This window comes from Schistocerca serialis, chromosome 10, assembly GCF_023864345.2.
Source record: "Schistocerca serialis cubense isolate TAMUIC-IGC-003099 chromosome 10, iqSchSeri2.2, whole genome shotgun sequence".
NCBI classification, from domain to species: domain Eukaryota; kingdom Metazoa; phylum Arthropoda; class Insecta; order Orthoptera; family Acrididae; genus Schistocerca; species Schistocerca serialis.
This window is the reverse complement of record NC_064647.1, coordinates 59973526-59997702: the sequence shown is the minus strand read 5'-3', so window position 1 is coordinate 59997702 and position 24177 is coordinate 59973526. Positions and strand designations below refer to the sequence as shown.

Genomic DNA, 24177 nt, shown 5'->3' with positions numbered 1-24177 from the left:
ATCCATGAGCTAACATTTTGGAAGCAGCTCGGTTGCTTAAAAAAGAAAGAGAGAGAGAGAGAAAATGCAGCCAGAATGCCGAATTTCTCTTTTTCGTGGGGATTTTTCTTCTTGTGGAATGCAATTGCAGGAAAGCTGCATTCACTTGCGCTAGTTTGGTTTCATCAGTTTTGAGGCCATAGTATGGCCCGTGTAAATGCTTACGGCCCAGAAATGTATTGCTGCACACATTTCCAAGCAGCAGTGGCTGGAAATGTTTCTGAATGTGTGGCTGCAATTGATAAGGTTGGAATTGTTGACAGGCTACACTGTCAAGAACATGAAATTATTTGTATGGCTCATGTAAATGTACCTTAAGATAAAGTGTAAAACAGTCAATTTATGTTTTTCCTTTGCTTATTATTTTTATATTTTTAATTAGGTACATTCACAAGCAACCAAGAGAGTAAATGCAGTATCAGGACTGGCAGGTGCATTACCACACCTTGATGTACCACAAAACTGTACACCTGCTCCCAAGAAGAATTCCACATGCAATTGGTCAACAGGCCACGTCACTATAAATCATCATCTTTCAGGGAATGTGAGTCAGTCATCTAAAATAAATATTATGATAGTGAAAAACTACATCTTTTGCTTGTAACATGTATTTATCATCTTTAGTAATTTATAATAAAGTGTGTGCCATAAGAATAGTAAATTTATCAGGGAACAATTTTCTGGACTATTTGAAGCTAAAAATTTTCATTGTCACAGACGTGGCATGGCAGTTTCAAGTTGTCTGGCATTGCTAAAATAAGTACTTACAACAACAACAACAACAACAACAACAACATACATACATATTTATACATTTGCCGCATGATATTTGTTTCTGGGTTCTGCTCTTAGTGTCTATTGAGTGCTCTCTGGCTATCTTTCTTTGGCTGGTTTTTTTCCTGTCCTCAATATTTACTTACCTTGTGCAAAACTTTTCATCTCTGTTAAATTTCAGGCTAACGTACACTTAGTGTGCATTTTGTGCTCATGTTGAGAGTTCGTTGATGTTGATCATATCTTATTGGCTGATAGGTTATGGTAGCCAGTGGGAATCGATAAACCTAATTATTTCTTCTGGCAGAAGATATGAATTTATTGCGCTTGCTTTCAATATGGAGACTTTTTTGTTTTGGCCAGTGAAAGCTTAGCTTTCTTGATGAAAAATATCATCTAGTAGTCATATTTTGCAAAGCAAGAAAACATATTATCGCACCATATTTTCCCAAATTGAAGCTCACTGCCTGGCCATGCTCAGCACTACTGTGGTCTCTGTTTCTGTATAGTAGCATGGACATCGCACTTCTTGTATTTTGGTGTTCTGTGCTCATAAACTATCATGCTGTATTTGGTGAATTCATATTTTTATTTCATAATACCAAAATATGCAGTGTACATGTTGCTGCACATTAAAGACCTCTCCAAAATGTGTTGCTTTTTGCAGGGAGTGCTGGGAAGTTCTAAGGCAGTGTGTAAAACCTTTACTATTTTGAGGATTGATACATTTTACACCTCTGAGGGAAAGTATATTGTCAGTTAACGTGGAAAAATGTACTTTCACTTGGGGTATAGTGCATTTTCTACCAGACAAGAGTATTTTAACCAGGAAATCCGGGAAAAGTACAGATTCCCCCCCCCCCCCCCCCTCCCCCCGTCTGCATATACAGCCTGCATGTGCACTGTAGTGCACACTTTTACCAACCTTTGGCTTTCGTTTTTCTTATCTCCTTCACCCTACATCTTCTTTGATGTGGTATTTATCTCCTCCTACTGTTCTTCTCCTCTACTGCTCCTTCCAGCAGCTCATTAGCTATCCCTGGTGGTTGTAGCAAATGCCCACTTACATGTCCCTTCTACTGGTAAATCTTCCACAAAATACTTAACGCTCTTATTCTTATTAGCACTTTTCCGTTTCATTATTTGTCTGTTCACTTAAGTTTAGCATTCACTGATGAAACCACATTGCAAAACAGTTTTTTCCTCTCAGTATTTCTAATAGTTTCAGACATACACCTTTTCTTCACTGCCATATGTGTATCTAATATGGGGCAATTTCAAAAAGTAATTTACACCTTGTTATGGCAGGCTGAGTAACTTCTATTAAATTCTGCACTACATTTTGAAGTGCCACAGATATGTGACACTATTTTTTGACATAATCATCCAGTGTCTGCAAACAATACTTGGAATGCTCTGTTATTCAATGCCTTTGTGTTAGAAATCCACTTCTAGACCTTTGAGTAGCTTGCTGTGTGAATATCCTCATCTTTGAAAACCTCATTTCTTCTAGAATTTCTTTCAGCCAGTCCAAAAGATTCCTAAATAATTCATAATTCTCAACCAGATTCCAAAATAATTGATAAATCACACGGTGCAGTGTCTGGACTTTCCAATCAGCATGGCCCACGTCTGTGTGACTGGGGTCAATTTTTTTGGCACCATTTCAGTACGACTGGATGCAACATTGCATTTGGTCTGTATACCACCAGAATTTCATGGTAAGTCTGTGAGCAGTTCAGACATTTTGTGCATAAGTATTGATCTGTCCCACATACTTTAACTTTGGAGTACATCTCCATTTGCCGCGCCATTTCACTCCTGCTCTGTGATGCACCTGTTATCTGTACCACAGCAGAACTGTGTCTGCAGGAAATGTGGAAAATGTACTCTCTTCTGGCACTGTCACACTCTTGTTGTACATTTGTCTTAGTGTGGGACGACATGTGTAACTTACTTTCTGCTGTCCCTGCATACCAAAAGAGCTCTTCTATTGAAGTAAGTTTTCTTTGCCTGTGACAGACTTCTTCTGAAATGTTCCTTGCTCTGGTCTTCTTACATAATGCTGTATCCCGTACAGGAGAATTCTGTCACTGTTGTGTCATTCCTAATTTTTATGTTAAACAAATCATTATCCTCCACAGTTCTCATTTCTTAAATTATCTTTTACACATTGACTGCCCTAGATAGAATGAGTAAACTGCTCCCAGATGCCATGTTAAGCAGTTCATAAAGCTTGATTCATTTGTAGACCATCTTTATCAGCAAATACAGAGTAAGAAGTTCAGCTCAGATGGCAACTATGAGATAACTCATTGTCAACAATTAGTCACCAGCTTGTGTATTTCAAAGCACAATTGACAGTACGATCCATGTCTTTGTTGTAACTGCATCAGTAGTCATTCAGTCTTTGTTGTAGATGGTTCTGTAACATGTATCATTATATGTGTTCAGTTTTCCTCATAAAACGACTAGTAATAAGAGAAAACCAAGTGACAGGACTTGAATAGCCAGCTAACATGAATGAATCAGAATGGGACGAGTTTATGGATGAATTCTCAGATGGTGGAAATCTCTGCAAACCAACTTGATGTGAGTGTTCAAGAGAGGATTCAGATGCAGACACAGCTGATGCAAAGAAGAACATGAGCAGGTTGGTACAGTAGCAGGAATTATGAATAACAGTGGTGAGTGGAGTAACATTCCTCAAGATCAAGCAGTATTTGTGTTCAGCAAGAATGTGGGATTGAACTTAGACTTACAAAATTGTGATGCCAATGCAATTATTGATTTGCTTTTTTCTGAAGAGTTGCTAATGTCATTATGTGAAAAAGCAAATCTACATGCAAGCCAGGAGGCAGGAAAACTTGGGAGGAGATGATCAACCAGGCTCTCGGGACAGAGGGATACAAATGTTGGGGAAATGAAAATACTTCTGGGGCTATTGCTGCACATTGAACCTTGTTGTTTTCCATCAATAGAAAATTACTGGAGTGCAAGTCCTTTTTACAATGTCACATTCTATTAAACAAGTTGCATGGTTCTCAAAATAAAACTCTACTGTGACAAGTCACAATAAAATGCGGAGATGGATCATGCATCAGAAGTTGATTTACACTTAATGGAAGCTTTCTTGAACAAAGGATATTTCCTTACTGTGGATAGTCAGTTCACAAAACCTATGTGTGTGTGAAATATTACATAAGAACGGAAAGAAAAAGCCCAAAATTGTTAGCTGCTATGAAGCTTAAGAAAGTTCAGATGGCATTGGAAAGAAATTACAGTGTTGTTGTTTGCAAATGGAAGGTCGAAATGGAGGTACTAACCATTTATGATATGAACTGTACTGAAATGGTGGAAGTTTCCATGAAAGTGACAAATTTGTGTTGACGTCAAACATAGTAAGAGACTGCAAAAATGACATGGAAGGCATTGATCAGTCAGATCAAATGCTGTCATATTATTCAGCATTGCAAAACACTGTTAGATGGGTGCAAAAAGCTTGCTCTACATGTGATGGAAATTTATCTGCACAGTGCCCATTATTTCTACAATCAAACAGCAGGAAGGAGTGTCAAGTATCTAGCTTTCTTGTTCATTCCATTGATTGGGGATAAGGTGCCAGACACCTAGAAGCAAATCAGGACAGATGGCAGCTTTCATTATTTAGGTGCAATGTCTGCCACTGAAAAATGTATGGCCAACAAAGCCATACAGAAAGTTCATGCAACGAAAGAAACACCATGAATCATGATTCTTTTTTTTCCCATTTGTGAAGAAAATCTTCCCCTTTGCATGGAAGAATGCTTCAGGACATGTAATCAATAGAAAAAAAAGCTTTGTATTCATTACGGTTAGTGACACAAAGTACACATTTTACATCTAAAGCTAAAATATTTGTGTGATCTTGTGTATGCAGTTTTCTGTTTGTTTATTCCAAGTGTGGAAATAAAAATTATGTTCCACCACATCCAGATTATTTGCTGTACCTCTACCTGATCCCCAAGACCAGTAAATTGAATTTATGTGCTATGAATGTTTTTGATTCTGACTGTATGCAGAAACTTATTTCCTACAAGTTGAGATGTAATAGTGGGCACCAGTGGCCACGTTATTAGGTACAATATAACTTGTAGTTGGCAGTCAAAGTGTTAAACCATATTCTATCCATTCTTTTCAGAAGGTCTTGTAAGTTTTCATTACACCCAGTCAGAAGGTCTGTACCATCTGCAAACATTACCATTGCTCTCTGTTTTTCGTCCATTTTTATTCTTTTATGGAAATGTTCTTTTGCTTTCTATATTACTGCTTTGATGCACAAGTTGAACAGTAGTGGTGATAAACTAAAACTTGGCCTTATACTCTTTTTAACACTAGTTAGTCATTTTATTACCACTTGGGTTTTGTAGATGAAGATATTTTTTAATCTCTGTACTTTAGCCCCATTCTTTTAAATATTGTGAACCTCTTATATCACCTACTATTGTTGAGAGCTTTTCTTTAGTTCCACAGATCATATCAAACCTAACTCAGGTGGTGGGTCAATGTCCACAAGCATTGTTGAGGCAGGATGAGGCTTGGTGGAAGGCGCATAAGACACCACAAAACCTGCGAATCTGCTGGCAGTGGATCAGCATGTGGTTGGTTATGAGGATGGTGGAGGTGAAGTTGATTTTGATAGCATGGCAGCAGTCCATGGTTGGAGGCCACAATATCCAGGGTGTAACAAAAATGTGTGGCACAAATTTCAGGACACCTTCCTCACACATAGATGAAGAAATTATGTTATATGAACATGAGACTCCCCAAAATTATGGAAGAATTAAAGATGAATGGAAAAAGATCTAGAGGGCACCCAAGAACACAGTGGAAAACGTGAGTGAGAATATCTGTGGAAAGGAGAGGTGTGACCTGGCAGGAACTCCAGGAAGAAAAGTGGTGGGAGGACTGAGCGAAATGGAGAGGACTTGTCAGCACCCAGACCCGGCAGTAGCCGAGCGGGATCCGGATATAGATAGAACATGGGTCTGGAAATGCTTTGTTTGTATGTCACAACTCATTTTCTCCAATTCATTAATTATGAGAAATACACACTGACAGAATGCAACAGCAAACCACATGCAACCATTTCTCATAGGAGATGTTCAATATGTCCTCCATAAGTTGATCATCATTGGCTTCAAACATTTTCCTGTTGGGACACCCCCATCCTGGAAATGTCTCCTGGTACAAATGGTGAGAGCGAGTGCCATTGCTGTCAGCTAATCCATACATCAAATTGGCATCTGCCATTTCTGCATTTGTGTATACTGTCACTGCACAAGCCAAGTGTGTGGCTAACTCTACATAGTAACCCATGGGCTTGCAATGCTCATACTTATTGCTGGAACAGTCTTGTTCTTGTGTGTTTCTCATGATTAAGGAGTTGGAGAAAATTAGTTGTAACATGGAAACAAAGCCTTTCCAGACCCATTTTCAGGTAATATAATTTCTTTGTCGACATGTGAAGAATGTGACCCACAGTTTGTGCCGTGCATATTTGTCTCACCATGGAGAAGAAATAAAAACTTTGAGGTTCGCCGATGACATTGTAATTCTGTCAGAGACAGCAATGGACTTGGAAGAGCAGTTGAACGGAATGGACAGCATCTTGAAAGGAGGGTATAAGATGAACATCAACAAAAGCAAAACGAGGATAATGGAATGTAGTCGAATTAAGTCAGGTGATGCTGAGGAAATTAGATTAGGAAATGAGACACTTAAAGTAGTAAAGGAGTTTTGCTATTTGGGGAGAAAAATAACTGATGATGGTCGAAGTAGAGAGGATATAAAATGTAGACTGGCAATGGCAAGGAAAGCGTTTCTGAAGAAGAGAAATTTGTTAACATCGAGTATAGATTTAAGTGTCACGAAGTCGTTTTTGAAAGTATTTGTATGGAGTGTAGCCATGTATGGAAGTGAAACATGGACGATAAATAGTTTAGACAAGAAGAGAATAGAAGCTTTCAAAATGTGGTGCTACAGAAGAATGCTGAAGATTAGATGGGTAGATCACATACCTAATGAGGAGGTATTGAATAGAATTGGGGAGAAGAGGAATTTGTGGCACAACTTGACAAGAAAGAGGGACCGGTTGGTAGGACATGTTCTGAGGCATCAAGGGATCACGAATTTAGCATTGGAGGGCAGCGTGAAGGGTAAAAATCGTAGAGGGAGACCAAGAGATGAATACACTAAGCAGATTCAGAAGGATGTAGGTTGCAGTAGGTACTGGGAGATGAAGAAGCTTGCACAGGATAGAGTAGCATGGAGAGCTGCATCAAACCAGTCTCAAGACTGAAGACCACAACAACAACAACAGCTGAAAACCCTGTATGTATTCAATATGTAGCTGATTCCATGGTAAAGAATATGTGCTGTGAGCCAAACTTCTCATCTGAGACATGTTACAATGAATAGTGTGCTGAAGGCACAGTACTTGTGGCCAAAGAGAGGCAAGAATCAGCAGATGGTAGTGGTCTTCATGTGAGACCTACTAACAGAACCCGTTACACTAGGTAGATGTGTCTGACTTTCTATGAATGAGGTGCCATAATGTCAGGTTCTTGAAGACAGCAGCATGATTTCACTTGATGTTAAGGAAAAGGTTGAAAACAGCCAAGTCCATCTGAATTGAATTGAGTTGGCATTGTACTGATTCGTGTTGGCTAAAGGCTGGCTCAGGGAACCAGGGCAGCACATCCACATTTGCTTGTAATGTTGTTGCTCAACAGCGGATAGAGTAATGAAAATTAGGGAAGTACAGAGCCCATCTCGGGAGGCAATGCCGCCTGTTACGTGATGTTTAGGGCCAAAAACTGACGAGCAATATGCACGAGGTGATGATCTGTAACAAGATGAAATTTCTGTTCGTAAAGGAATGATTTAAGTTCCTGAACTGTTTAAATGATAGTAAAAGCTTCTGCTGTATTTGAGAATAGCATTGCTGAGAAACAGATAAGATCATAAAAGCATATGTGATAGTGGCATCAAAGTATTTATGTGGTGGGGCTGTGTTGATACTGAAATGTAATTCCTACAGCATCCAAGTAGATCAGTGACCCAGTCTACATAAAGATTTATTGGGGCCATCTTTTTGCTTCCTAAATTCAAAAGTGGCTAAAGAAAGTGTTCTGGAAAACTCAAGTTCCATCAGGTTTGTTAAAGGCTCAAATTTCTGTATTAAGTAATGATACAGTTAGGAATTTCCTGGAGGAAAGAATCCTTTTGTCTTACTGATTCAGTTTGCAGTTCTGCCAAGGATTTTTCCTTGGTGGCTGAACAGGAGGAGGAGGAGGAGGAGGAGGAGGAGGAGATTAGAGTTTAACACCTGCCAACATCGAGGTCATTAGAGATGAAACAAAAGCTCGGATTATGGAAGGATGGAGAAGGAAATTGGTCATGCCTGTTCAGAGGGACCTTCCCAGCATTTGCCTTAAGCAATTTGGGGAAATCACCAAAAACCTTAATCGAGATACTCAGAAACGGGTTCAAACTGTCGTCCTCCTTCCTCCTAAATGTGAGTGGAAGTGTGCTAACCACTGTGCTATCCCGCTCAGTCAGGTGGACTGGAATGGGATACACTCGGCCTCATGAAGTCAACTGCAGATGTACTTGACTAAGTAGCAGCTCTTCCAAACTCAAGAAATCTAACAATAAACAGCAGAGCAATGTGTCGATCATGTGCCCCTTCCCACGCATCCGATGACATCATTGGCAGAGGGTAATGTGGCTGTCGGTCAGGTCTGGTTGGCCTGTCTAGGGCCAGAATGTGGAACTTTACCTTTTTACCTTGTCTTAATGAGTCAAAATTTCGCAAGCCAAAAATATAGCTGCACTCATCAGTGGTAAGTATCCCACTCTTTATTTTTCAATAAACGGTGGAAAATCAGTGAACATGGGTGTCACATGAGACATTCAATAACATTTATACTGGCTTAATCTATCTGTTGTTAGTTCTTGGCAATGCTGCATGGTTTGTGCTAATAGTTTTAAGTGTTCCACCCATTTTGCATACATCACAGATCCGTAGTCATCATCACTTTTGTAAAAGATGATCTACACACTATTAGGTTTTTAACAAAAGTTTGATTATGCAGTTTAGGTTTCCAGGGATGTGAGTGGCTCAAAGACTTTTTAAGTATTAGCACCTACTATGTGGTCCTCTTCAGCAAGTATTCATTAGAGACGAGGGCATCATCAGGAGTACTCCAGGCAAGAGTGATCGAACCAATTTCATTCTCTACACACATAAATGTTCTGATGGAGAGGGTGAGCAGCAATTTATGGTTGTTTGTTGATGATGCTATAGTTATGGGAAGGTGTGGTTGTTGAGTGACTGTAGGAATATACAAGATGATTTAGACAAAATTTCTAGTTTGTGTGATGAATGGCAGCTTGCTCTAAATGTAGAAAAATGTAAGTGAATGTGGATGAGTAGGCAAAACAATCCTGGTTGAGTTCATCATTAGCAATGAGCTAGTTGACACAGTTACATCAATTAAGTATCTAGGCTTAACTTTGCAAAACGATATGAAATGGGATGATCACGTAAGGACAGTAGTAGGGAAGATAAACGGTTGACTTCACTTTATTGGGAGTATTTTGGAAAAGTATAGCTCATGGATAAAGGAGATGGCATATAGGACACTACTGTGACTCATTCTTGAGTAATGCTTGAGTGTTTTGGATCCCCACCAGGTTGGACTAAAGGAACAGATCAAAACAATTCAGAGCCAGGCTGTCAGATTTGTTACCATAAGTTCAAACAGCTTGCAAATGTTATGGAAATGCTTCATGTGCTCAAATGGGAATCCTTGGAGGGAAGACAATGCCCCTTTCGCAAGGCACTATTGCACAAATTTAGAGGACCATTATTTGAGACCGACTGCAGTGTGACTCTACTGCCATCTATATACAATTCATGTAAGGTCTATGAAGATAAGGTGAGGGAAATTAGGACTCACGCGAAAGCTTTTCGACAGTCATTTCCCTCACTTTGTGTGTGGAACAGGAGAGGAAATGACTAGTAGTGGTACAAGGTACCCTCCACCAAGTTCCATATGGTGTTTTGCGGAGTATGTATGAATGGGGGGCTCATCCTAGTTTATCCACAACACAACATCTATGCAGGATGCTCTTTGGAAATGATGCAAACTGTCTTAAGTCCCCCATAATCCAGTGCACAGTGTTAAAGTTACCTGTATGACAAATAGTCCACAATATAAATGATTTAGCCAAGCTGATAGTATACTCGCCATGCACTATACAGATCGTAACACAGCTCACTCGGACCAGTCCTGGACTGACTTATATGCCGGATTCTGGTGTGGTCCCATCAGGAGTGCCTCTGATGACAACCACCCAGAGGTCAATAGTAATGTTGTACTCATTATTGAGTTTCCATTGTGTTGTCTTGTTGCATCACTGTGGGACATATGTCGAAGCAGAAAATGGTTCTCAGTGCAACGTATGCCGAACTAAGTTGCTTGAGCAGCTGATCAGTTTGTTAATTCCATCTTAACTGATTGCACACTTGGATGCTTAGCAATTTTGTATGTGAGGTTTCATTACTCATCTTATAGTTCATATCCTTTTTTTATTTGTTGTCTGAAACTGCATAATTAGTGTTCAAAAAATTTAGCGTTAAACTACTTGCTGTGATCTATTTGTATAGTTAGTGACTGTTTGGACTCCATCCAGCAGAGGGGGGGGGGGGGGGGGGGGGGGGAGAGGGGGTGTGTGTCTTATGTTAGAAATATATGCCATAGACCTTATTCTCAAAGAAACACTCACAAATAAGGACAGATAAAAGTTTGCCCTTCGCATAAGTGGAGACTAGGGCAAAGCCAGGTAGAATACGAGTTCATAAGTTGTGAATCTCAATTTTTTTTCTTTCTTGTAAGTAACAAAGTAATGTTCACAAATAAAAATTGAGGTGGATCAGTAAGTTGCCTGGAGCCACAAATTAACAGTAGGCAATAGCAAGAATGAAACTATGCATAGAAAACTATACATAGAAAAGTGATCTGAGAAAAGTTTTAACCTCCTGAAAAGTGGTGATCTAAAGAAATGCATGGAAATGACAGTGAATTAATAGCTGAAAATATACATCTGCATTAAAAAATGTCTAATAACATACTCAAAATAATTACTTTGTTAGTAGTGATTGTAATAAAACTTCACGAAATTTGCTGGTGAACTATGTTCCATGTAAGATCAGGAAATATTAAAGTCCTTTGTTAACTGGACTGCAAATACAGTTATTTCCATTTCTGGTGCACTAGTGTACTGTCTGAGCATGTCTCAGCATCTCCTAAAAGCTTCAGTTCATCCTGACTGTCTCTGCACAGTTATCCTTCATATATGGTTAGATGATCACAATCGAGAGTGTGGTTCATAATGCAGAGATGAAAACCTGATCTTTTATTTGGTGCACATTTGTAATCTGTCCAGAATATTGATCTCAGGTTATGTGCTCCTCTGCATATTGAAAGTTTTATTTTGGCACTAATCTTCAGACATCTATGAAGTTTGTAGAAGTAGGATAGGCATTTTGGTCAATTTGTAAAATGTGATCAATGTTTGCCATAAAATATCATTATTGAAAGTGCAAGCCCCAGTAATTCAGCTAATCAGATAGGCTCAGTTATAAAATAATTTTGATTTGGGCTTACAGTGCAAAATAAACTACTAGAATAAATTTTAAATTGCTGTTTACTAATATTTCTTCACTGTTTCAACCAGGTCAGTCCCAGTAAAACAAATGCTTTAAGAGTAGCTCCAGCTCCATCTGTAGTGGATACATTAGCACATCCTGACCTCCCACCAAACTTCAATCGTAAGAAATCTGCTGACAAGAAGTGCCCCACCTGCAACTGCCCATCAGACTACGTGATCGCAAATAATCGTCTTACTGAGAAGGTATGTGTTTAGCCCATTACCTTTAATTACAGAAAAAAATATTTTTCCCTGCCAGAAAGGGAAACTTGTTTATAAAAACTGCCAGAGCAATTATACAAGTATTCCATGCCCACTGAATAAGTGAATTTACTAATCTATTAACTGGGGGATGGGAAGATATACACATTTTCACGTTGTGTTATGCAGAAATTTCCAATTTTGTTATAAAAATTGTATGTGTATGAACAAAAAATCAACTAAACAGTGTGTAGAATTTGTAAAATTGGGAAGCTGAGGGGACACTGCAATTATAATAATGAGAATAAGGCAACTTCAAATGGAGAAATGACCTAGTGAAATACATTGAGTTTTTGTGATGGGATAAACTGCTAGGTCACTTTGTAATTTTGATTGCAGTCATATTTGAGTCATCATTATATATGAGAGCAGCATAATAACCAACAGACAATACAGTAACTACATATTTTAAATTTTGAAAACAAGGAATTACCTGTAGAACATGAATAGTGTTACTGAGAACTGTAAAGATAAGCTGGCTGGGAGACAAAATGTTAATTAGAATATGATGAGCCAAGGAGAATTAATCCCAAAAGAAAAATCTGTTATATAATTAAGACAATATAAAAAATGGTTCAAAGGGCTCTGAGCACTATGGGACTCAACATCTTAGGTCATAAGTCCCCTAGAACTTAGAACTACTTAAACCTAACTAACCTAAGGACATCACACACACCCATGCCCGAGGCAGGATTCGAACCTGCGACCGTAGCAGTCCCGCGGTTCCGGACTGCAGCGCCAGAACCGCACGGCCACTGCGGCCGGCAAGACAATATAACATGGATTTATAACAGTGTGTATAATTTCTCATAGTAAAAATATGTTCAGGTGGAAAGCAGGATTGCCAAACTAGATAAACTCATCAGAATGACATAAATCAAAACAAAGGCAAATCTCTCAGGAAAACAGTGGTCAAAAAGAAACCAAAATCAAATTCTGAGGAAAAAAGGAAGGAAGGAAGAACAGGTTTAACATGCCAATGACATTGAGATCACTAGAGATGGGGCACAAGTTCAGATTGTGTCCAGAATGGTGAAGGAAGTTGGCTGTGCCCTTTAGCAGGACCCATCCTGGCATTTGCCTGGATAGATTTAAGGAAATCATGGAAAACCTAAACCTTGATGGTCAGACACGGATCTGAACTGTTGTCACCCCAAATGCGAGTCCAATTTGAGAGAAAAGAATTGCTTGCTACATTCGAAGAATAAAGTTCACAAAACATGTCTTTCAGAGCACTAGAATGAGGCAAATGAGAGACAATTAGGGATAATCAGGAAGAAACGGGATAATTAGGGAAGTTGGGAAGGACTTCACAGCTAGGGAGACATAGGAAGACATGTCAAGAATGAAATCAGTAATAAGTGCCAGCAATAAATGAGATATAAGAAACTGAGAAGCTACTAGTATTGGAGAAATCAATTTGCAAATCAGAACTAAGGGAAGGATAGTCAGAAAGCTAATGCCAAGATGAGAAAAAATAGGCAGTACCAGAGAAAAAGTAGGAAACAATAGAAATAGGTGTGAAAAGCAGCCAGAAAAAAAACAATAAGCTGCATAATACAGGGCTACTATAAATGATTCATTCATTTTCAAATCTCTGTTTTCAAGAGTGCTGCAATCTGTTGCACCAAGTGTAAGTTTTGTCAACTTTTGTTTTTACCACATATGAAAATTGGTTGAATGATCAGTTCTCAGAAACTCAGCATCTCCGCTGTATTGTGAGTAACCACTTTCCTTCTCAGAATATTGTTACAGTTCTCAGACCTCTTATGTAGCTTAAGTAAAGGTCCTCACTTATATAAACCAAGAACAATAGATATCAGACCACAATGCTCTTTTCCTCAAAATTCTGTCAATGATATTGAAAGAAACGAAACCACATCTTATGTTCAAATGACTTTTTTTTCAGCTAACTGTGTAAACTTTATAAGTAGCTTAAGTTAAGAGAGGAAAAAATGGGAGGGGAGAGAGAGAGAGAGAATTTTTTAACTACATAAATCATTATATCATAAATGCACCTAATATTTTATGCTTGAAATTCGCTACTAAAAAAAAGAAATGTTAAAAAGCTGTGTGGCAATAAAGGTGATAAAAAAATGCTGTAGACAAAACAAAACATGCCTGCATATGTAGCTGAGGTGCCAGTCTCGGTTATAATCAAGATTGCTTCACGAACTTGGTAAGCATTGTTTATCAATTTACAATTTAGTGAAGGAGTGTTTCCCATAAGACTGAAACTCTTTAAAGTGTAGCTGTTATTCAGAAAGGATACCAAGTATGAGATAGAAACCACTTATGTATGATACATCAGATAAAAAAATATTTAAATGACAATAAGCTACTGAACAATAATCAATATGGATTTTAAGCAGGTAATATTACAGGAATATCAGTAATGTACTACACTGAACAATTAACTAGAGATATAGAAAACAACTAAGAGTGTAGTAGGAGTCAATTCAGATCTCTCCAAATAATTAGATCCTTGTAGAAAATGTGGCAACACTTAGTATCCAAGGTATAAACAAAATGTTTTATATCATACATTTATAACAGAATGCTGATAACTTATATTAGCTCATTTCAGTCACAAAAACAGACAAAAAGAAAATTATCTTAACTGAATCCTCCATTGGTTCTTGGTAAAACAGCATTATAATAAATGAAAAGCGCTGGTTGGCAGATGTCTGATGGTCTCGTGTACTGAAGAAAACTGGTTAATGCAATAAAGGTAATGCTGTAGAACAAAAACGAATTAGCGCTTTTCATTTATTGAAAAGAAAATTGGAATAATGATACCTCAAGGCAGTGTTATAGATCATATATTGTTTCTGAAGTATATAAACAACATACACATATCAGATAATGGAGATTGTAACAACAAAAACAATCAGTTTTTTACAATATAATGCAATTTGACAGATAAAAAATTTACTCACTGAGCGACAGCAGAACACACACATAAAAGAAGGTTATAAGTGGCAAGCTTTTGGAGCCAATGGCTCTTTCAGCAAGCAGAAGGAAGAGGTGTGAAAGAAAAGGACTAGAGAGGTCTAGGAAAAGGAGTAGATTTTGGAAAATTCACCCAGAACTGCAAGTCAGGGGAGACTTACCTGACAGGATGAGAAGGAATGACTGATTTTTGGGGATTGCACTGGAAGAGAGTTGAAAACCTAAGAGCTTAAAGGTGAAAGTCAGGTTGATATCCAAGACAGAGATTACTACTAAAACATCATGCACAAATTGTTGTTGTTGTTGTAGTGGTCTTTAGTCCTGAGACTGATTTGATGCAGCACTCCATGCTACTCTATCCTGTGCAAGCTTCATCATCTCCTAGTACCTACTGCAACCTACATCCTTTTGTATCTGTTTAGTGTATTCATCTCTTGGTCTCCCTCTACGATTTTTACCCTCCACGCTGCCCTCCAGTACTAAATTGGTGATCCCCCGATGCCTCAGAACATGTCCTACCAACTGATCCCTTCTTCTAGTCAAATTGTGCCACAAACTTCTCTCCTCCCCAATCCTATTCAGTATCTCCTCGTTAGCTATATGATCTACCCATCTAATCTTCAGCATTCTTCTGTAGTATCACATTTCGAAAGCTTCTATTCTCTTCTTGTCCAAACTGGTTATCGTCCATGTTTCACTTCCATACATAGCTACACTCCATACAAATACTTTCAGAAACGACTTCCTGACACTTAAAATCTATATTCTATGTTAACAAATTTCTCTTCTTCAGAAACGCTTTCCTTGCCATTGCCAGTGTACATTTTATATCCTCTCTACTTCGACCATCATCAGTTATTTTGCTCCCCAAATAGCAAAACTCCTTTACTACTTTAAGTGTCTCATTTCCTAATCTAATTCCCTCAGCATCACCCGACTTAATTCGACTACATTCCATTATCCTCGTTTTGCTTTTGTTGATGTTCATCTTATATCCTCCTTTCAAGCCACTACCCATTCCATTCAACTGCTCTTCCAAGTCCTTCGCTGTCTCTGACAGAATTGCAATGTCTTTGGCGAATCTCAAAGTTTTTATTTCTTCTCCATAGATTTTAATTAAATACCTACTCCAAAAAATTAATAAGAGTGAAAAGCTAACTGCATAATGTGTAGCAGAGGTGGGAGAGGGATGAGAAAAATAGACACCTAAGAAAATGGAAGATGTAGAAAACTAAAACAGAGTGAAGAAAGTGGTAATTACTCTGAAGAAACACTGAAATCAAAGAAATTAGATTAAGGGACTGTGGGTGGCAAGAACCAAAGACATCTTGCAGCACTAGTTCCCACCTGCAGAGTTCTGGGAAACTGTTGTGTGGGGGAAGAATCCAGATGGCATGTGTGGTGAAACAGGCACTGAGGTCATGATTGTCATGTTGTAGAGCATGCTTAGGGAGAGGGGATTGTCACAGGGGTAGGATCCCTAGGGTAGGGAGACAGATGCAGGGGGAGTGTAGGGTCTGACAAGAATATTGCGGAGATTGAGAGGGCAGCTGAAACATAATCTAGATGTGGTGGGCAAAATCTCACCTCAGGACACAATTGTAGGAAGTCATAGCCTTGTCAAAGTATCTGATTAATACATTCCGGACCAGGATATTACTGAGTGACCAGCGATGTGCTTCGAAGTTGATTTTTGGGGCGTTCAGAAGTACCAGGATCGGATGTGATGGTCCGGGAAATCTGCTTTTGAAATAGTCCGTTGGGGTAATTACTTTGAGTGAAGGCTGAGATGACAGTGGTGGTGTATTGCTGTAAACAGTCTGCATCTTAACAAATACATTTGCCTCAAGTGCCAAGGCTGTATGGGAGGTAATGTTTAATGGGGAAAGGAGGCAACTGTCAAATGTAAGTCGTATTGTTTATTAGTAGATTTAATGTGGACAGAAGTGTCTAGCTGGTTTCATTGAGGATGGGGTCAGCATCAAGGAAAATGGCATGGGACTCAGAGTACGACCATGTGAAATTCAGTTGGGTGAAGGTATTCAGAGATTCCAGGAATCTTAACAGGTCAGTCTCACTGTGAGCCCATATGCTAAAGAAGTCATCAATGCCTCTAAACCAAACCAGGGGCTAAAGACATGGATCCCAGGAAAGCCCAAGCAACTCATGAAAAGATTGACATAGGAAGTAGCCATTCTTGTTCCCATGGCCATACCCCTGCTCTATTGGTATGTCTGCCCCTCAAAGGTGAAGTAGTTGTTGGTAGGTATGAAGTTGATTAAGGTGAGTAGGAAGGGTGTCACAGGTTTCGAATCACATGGGCACTGACTGAGGAAAGCATCCTCTCTTGCCATGATGAATCCCATCACATATTAAATCCGTTCTTTTCAAAAACATGCTTTTGCGCTTTTGAAACTAAGGTCCCACAGTCTGTTTCTTGAATCCTGCTTGTTCCTTGGAGTTACTCCAAAAGGCCTAACATGGAAAGTCTGTTTCTGGATGTAATCCTACCATACATGAGGCTCTTTTATGGTCGCACCTTCTCCTAAACTACCTGAACAGTTGTCTCTCTGCAGCTTCTTAAACAGCCATGCCATCAACCACCACTGTTCTTCTCCAAACCAAGCTTGGCCATTCTGGTTAACATCCCACAGCCCTCACCACTCTGTTCCAGACCAGTAATCACTCATAACCAAATAAACCAGTCACAACAGTACAGTGCTCTCAATCTCTAGTCTACATGTACATCTACATGATTACTCTGCAATTCACATTTAAATGCTTGGCAGAGGGTTCATCGAACCACAATCATACTATCTCCCTACCATTCCACTCCCAAACAGCACACGGGAAAAACGAACACCGAAACCTTTCTGTTCGGGCTCTGATTTCTCTTATTTGTAGGTTAGGCTCAACAAAATATTTTCGCATTCGGAAGAGAAAGTTGGTGACTGAAATTTAGTAAATAGATCTCGCCACGACGAAAAACGTCTTTGCTTTAATGACTTCCATCCCAACTTGCGTATCATATCTGCCACACTCTCTCCCCTATTACGCAATAATACAAAACGAGCTGCCCTTTTTTGCACCCTTTCGATGTCCTCAGTCAATCCCACCTGGTAAGGATCCCACATCGCGCAGCAATATTCTAACAGAGGACGAACGAGTGTAGTGTAAGCTGTCTCTTTAGTAGACTTGTTGCATCTAAGCGTCCTGCCAATGAAATGCAACCTTTGGCTCGCCTTCCCCACAATGTTATCTGTGTGGTCTTTCCAACTGAAGTTGTTGGTAATTTTTACACCCAGATACTTAGTTGAATTGACAGCCTTGAGAATTGTACTATTTATTGAGTAATCGAATTCCAACGGATTTCTTTTGGAACTCATGTGGATCACCTCACACTTTTCGTTATTTAGCGTCAACTGCCACCTGCCACACCATACAGCAATCTTTTCTAAATCGCTTTGCAACTGATACTGGTCTTCGGATGATCTTACTAGACGGTAAATTACAGCATCATCTGCGAACAACCTAAGAGAACTGCTCAGATTGTCACCCAGGTCATTTATATAGATCAGGAACAGCAGAGGTCCCAGGATGCTTCCCTGGGGAACACCTGATATCACTTCAGTTTTACTCGGTGATTTGCCGTCTATTACTACGAACTGCGACCTTCCTGACAGGAAATCACGAATCCAGTCGCACAACTGAGACAATACCCCATAGGCCCGCAACTTGATTAGAAGTCGCTTGTGAGGAACGGTGTCAAAAGCTTTCCGGAAATCTAGAAATACGGAATCAACTTGAGATCCCCTGTCGATAGCGGCCATTACTTCGTGCGAATAAGGAGCTAGCTGCGTTGCACAAGAACAATGTTTTCTGAAACCATGCTGATTATGTATCAATAGATCGTTCACTTCGAGGTGATTCATAATGTTTGAATACAGTATATGCTCCAAAACCCTACTGCAAACCGACGTCAATGATATAGCTCTGTAGTTCGATGGATTACTCCTACTACCCTTCTTAAACACTGGTGTGACCTGCACAATTTTCCAATCTGTGGGTACAGATCTATTGGTGAGTGAGCGGTTGTATATGATTGCTAAGTAGGGAGCTATTGTATCAGCGTAATCTGAAAGGAACCTAATCGGTATACAATCTGGACCTGAAGACTTGCCCGTATCATACGATTTGAGTTGCTTTGCAACCCCTAAGGTATCTACTTCTAAGAAACTCATGCTAGCAGCTGTTCATGTCTCAAATTCTGGAATATTCCATTCGTCTTCCCTGGTGAAGGAATTTCGGAAAACTGCATTCAATAACTCCGCTTTAGCGGCACAGTCGTCGGTAACAGTACCATCGGCACTATGCAGCGAAGGTGTTGACTGCGTCTTGCCACTTGTGTACTTTACATACAACCAGAATTTCTTCAGATTTTCTACCAAATTTCGAGACAATGTTTCGTTGTGGAACCTATTAAAGGCATCTCGCATTGAAGTCCGTGCCAAATTTTGCGCGTCTGTAAATTTTAGCCAATCTTCGGTATTTCGCGTTCTTCTGAACTTCGCATGCTTTTTCCGTTGCCTCTGCAACAGCATTTGGACCTGTTTTGTGTACCATGGGCGATCAGTTCCATCTCTTACCAATTTATGAGATATCAATATAATGGAAGGAAACATTCCACGTGGGAAAAATTATATATAAAAACAAAGATGAGGTGACTTACCGAACAAAAGCGCTGGCAGGTCGATAGACACACAAACAAACACAAACATACACACAAAATTCAAGCTTTCGCAACAAACTGTTGCCTCATCAGGAAAGAGGGAAGGAGAGGGGAAGACGAAAGGAAGTGGGTTTTAAAGGAGAGGGTAAGGAGTCATTCCAATCCCGGGAGCGGAAAGACTTACCTTAGGGGGAAAAAAGGACAGGTATACACTCGCACACACGCACATATCCATCCACACATACAGACACAAGCAGACATATTTAAAGACAAAGAGTTTGGGCAGAGATGTCAGTCGTGGATTTGGAAGAAACGGTATTGAGCCTAGCTACAATGACCTTGTGATCACTAATCCCTGTATCAGTCATGATGCTATCTATTAGCTCTGGATTGTTTGTGGCTAAGAGGTCAAGTGTGTTTTCGCAATCATTTACTATTCGCATGGGTTCGTGGACTAACTGCTCGAAATAATTTTCCGAGAAAGCATTTAGGACAATCTCGGAAGATGTTTTCTGCCTTCCACCAGTTTTGAACAAGTATTTTTGCCAACATATCGAGGGAAGGTTGAAGTCCCCACCAACTATAACCGTATGAGTGGGTTATTTATTTGTTAGGAGACTCAAATTTTCTCTGAACTGTTCAGCAACTATACCATCGGAGTCTGGGGGTCGGTAGAAGGAGCCAATTATTAACTTAGTTCGGCTGCTAAGTATAACCTCCACCCATACCAATTCGCATGGAGTATCTACTTCGACTTCACTACCAGATAAACCATTACTGACAGACACAAACACTCCACCACCAATTCTGCCTAATCTATCTTTCCTGAACACCGTCCGAGACTTCGTAAAAATTTCTGTAGAACTTATTTCAGGCTTTGGCCAGCTTTCTGTACCTATAACGATTTCAGCTTCTGTGCTTTCTATTAGCGCTTGAAGCTCAGGGACTTTCCCAGCACAACTACAACAATTTACAACTACAATTCTGACTGTTCCTTGATCCAAGCACGTCCTGTATTTGCCATGCACCCTTTGAGATCACAACCCATCCCGTACTTTCCCGAGGCCTTCTAACCTAAAAAACCACCCAGTCCACGCCACACAGCCTCTGCTACCCATGTAGCCGCCAGCTGAGTGTAGTGAACTCCTGACCTATTCGGTGGAACCCGAAACCCCACCACCCTATGGCGCAAGTCAAGGAATCAGCAGACAACACGGTCACAAAACCGTCTGAGCCTCTGATTCAGACCCTCCACCCGACTCTGCACCAAAGGTCCGCAGTCGGTTCTGTCAACGATGCTGCAGATGGTGAGCTTTGCCTTGATCTCGTAAGAAAGACCAGCAACCTTCACCAAATCAGATAGCCGCTGGAATCCAGAGAGAATTTCCTCAGATCCAAAGCGACACACGTCATTAGTGCTGACATGTACCACCACCTGTAGCTGGCTGCACCCTGTGCTCTTCATGGCATCCGGAAGGACCCTTTCCACGTCAGGAATGACTCCACCCAGAATGCACACGGAGTGCACACGGAATTTCTTCCCCTCCTTAGCCACCATATCCCTAAGGAGCCCCATTACGTGCCTAACATTGGAGCTCCCAACTGTAAAGCATTCTCCCCTCCTGAATTGTCTGTATTGTCCAAGGGTCTCACTTTCAGCCATAAACCTGGATTTAATCATGCTGCTTTGGACAAAGATCTTCTTTCATTCATGCATGATGTCAAATGGAAATATCAATTTGTAATCCAATCCCAAAGCCTTTCCAACAGCAACCCTGAAATTGAACCCTGCCTTGAACACTGACCACATCCCAACTTGATCCACCACTAATACCTCAAAATCATCCCTTAGAAGCCTTCCAAGAATTCCTCACATCCAGCAATGCTTCCCAACCATTCCTCAAGTCCTTACAACATTACCCTAACCTGTCCTCTGCAGAACTCCATGCTCTACATTCCATAAAAGCTGATGACTCCATCATTATCCTCCCAGCAGACAAAGGATCTACCACCATGGTACTTGACCAAAAGGAGTATGTTAGTGAAGGTCTATGCTAGCTGCCTGATACCTTTACATACAGCATCTGCCATCAAGATCCTATCCCTGCAATTCAGACTGACCTAGAGTCCCTCCTTAAAATCTCATGCCCTTCACAAGGACTACCACCTCAGTCCATAGAACTTTTCACCTCATCCAAACTATTGATCTCCACCTTTTACCTTCTTCCTAAGATCCTCAAACCCAATCGCCCTGGCCGTCCTACAATTGCTAACTTCAATCCATCCACTGAATGTACATCTGCCTTAGTTTCTCAGTTTCTGCAACCCATAGTACAAAGGCTTCCTTGTGTATCAAAGATACCAATCATTTACTAGATCATCTGAAATCCATGCACTTCGCACTGCCACTTCACACCTTACTTGTCACCATTGATGCCACCTCCCTCTGTACCAACATCTCCCACGTACATGGTCTGTCTGCTGCTGGACATTTCCTCGGTTCCAAACCTATGACATCCTTCCTACTCACCTTAATCAACTTCATACTTCCCAACAATTACATCACCTTTGAGGGGCAGATGTACAAACACATACCTGCCAACTTTCAAGAACAGATATCCAGAAGATCCCAAATAGCAAAAATTTAATGCATACATGCATCGCAAGCTGTTCAAACACAGTGAGAAAAGACTACACAGGGAGAGATTAAAAATAATGTTAACACATATAATGTAGGCTACATTTTAAGATCATTATTTTAGAACTCTGAAGTTGGGTACTTACACAAGTTACTTGCTGATCAGTGTTCATTTGTTGTCACTTAACTCTGAGAACAGTTCACACACTACACAAAAATGAGCTTTTCTGCACTTGATCTTGCAAGCCACAATATGAACGACACTGTCGAGACTACTAAACTGGACATTTATTTGCACTTATTTACAATATTTTCTCAAGTTCACAGAACACTGGCTCTACTCCATCACAGGTTGCAGAGCGGAGATGAAGATGAGTAGCTTTCTTCAGAAATTCTGAAGGAAAACTATTCATTTAACATGGACCACTGCTTTTTGTTTCCAAAACAAAAATGAATTCTTGAGTTTCATTCGACATGGAGAACCTAAACTGATTGTGATTCTTCTTCACTGAGCTGTACACATGCTCACATTCAGCATTGCTGTGTGGTAGAGTCAAAACAGAAAGCACTAGCCCAGATAACATATTGTACTTAGGAACACCATCAGCTCCATGAGTGCTCATCGAGAGAGCACATTTGGTAACATATGTCAAGTTCTCGCTCTCGAAAGTAGCAGAGTCGTCAACCATCAGGGCCACAAATTGGCTCTGAAGCACATTCATTGCGTCTTCAGCTGACTCACTTCCCTTCGTTGGCATCAATGATGGAAACTTTTCTACTAGAAATTCTACACATGAAAACAAGGCATCCTCAATTTTGCAAACTTCTGCAGTCTATGCATGCTTCAGTATTAAATCACTGAGGCGAGGTGAAACTTGTTTATGATATAATCACAAGCAGAGCAGAAGTAAGCCCTGACAGATGAAAAGAATGTCAATTTGTCTTTATCATTAAATTTCTTCATCAGATTCATTGTCTGTATGCCAATAACCAGATCATTATTGTTTCTCTGATTCTCACCAATATGGCACTGAACTTTCTGTAACGTGGAACTCTTTATAACTTTAGGTTCAACAAACCCAGGAAGAAGCTGCTGTAATAGTTCCGTCATTACTTCTAACAGTTCATTAATTTGAGGGGAAGCACTCTGAAGTGCAGAATTGAGATTCTCAAATACATGAATGAATGACAGCACACAGGAAAGCACAGTAAGCCTTCTTTATGGCTGAAGAGATAAACATAAACAGTTTTTCTTCATGGGTTTGAATAATGTTGTTGTTCTTCAGCACAGGAATGTCAGATTTTGTGGCAGATGCAAATCTCTTGGGGGCAACCAATTCGGGTGACTCGATAGCCTTCCTCTTTCCATGGTCTTTGGAACCACCAAGCTTAGCTTTTGGGATTGTACACATTGTTAAGCTACTTGATGCACACTGAACACTAACATGAACCTTATCGTTAAAGAACCCAACTAATGGATCCCACTGCTTCAAGAGTCTCTGCAGACACATTCCTAAAGATAGCCGTCTTGTGCAGACGTGTTTTAATATCTTCTTAGTTTTCTTGCACCAAAGTAACTATCTTTTCCTGCTTTTCCTCAAAACAGGTAATGACTAAGGGATAAAGCTTAACATCACTGTCATTGCTCCCATCTGTAGCCAAAGTAAGTGGTTCATGTTGCATGCAACTAATGAGTTCATTTCTTGAATCTGTAGCCTCTTTTTTTTTTTTTTTTTTTTCAAAATATGTGAAATCTTTCATATCACAATTGTATCCTTCAGCAATTTACAAACCAGAGAACATATTCTTAAAAAGGGCACCAGCACGATCAGCAGCAGCTAATGGAATATTATGTTCAATCGCATAATACGCAGAAATTCAGCAGAATATTGATACCTGAAAGACTGATGATGTTGCTTGAACAGTCCACGGATGTACTGCCAGTTCATAGTGTCCAACTGACACAATATTTCAGCGATCAGACATGTTGCCATTGTCAGGTGCGCTGACGAACTGAGCTCCAGAC

General features: G+C 39.9%; 1 protein-coding gene across 1 annotated transcript in view; it reads left to right on the top strand.

The window, feature by feature from the left end:
• LOC126425248 (uncharacterized) overlaps positions 1-24177 on the top strand; it is a 230549-nt gene that overhangs the window by 125853 nt on the left and 80519 nt on the right. The window contains exons 4-5 of the mRNA XM_050088219.1: positions 422-583; positions 11599-11775. Coding sequence (XP_049944176.1) covers positions 422-583; positions 11599-11775 — 339 coding nt within the window. The remainder of the gene's footprint in view (positions 1-421; positions 584-11598; positions 11776-24177) is intronic.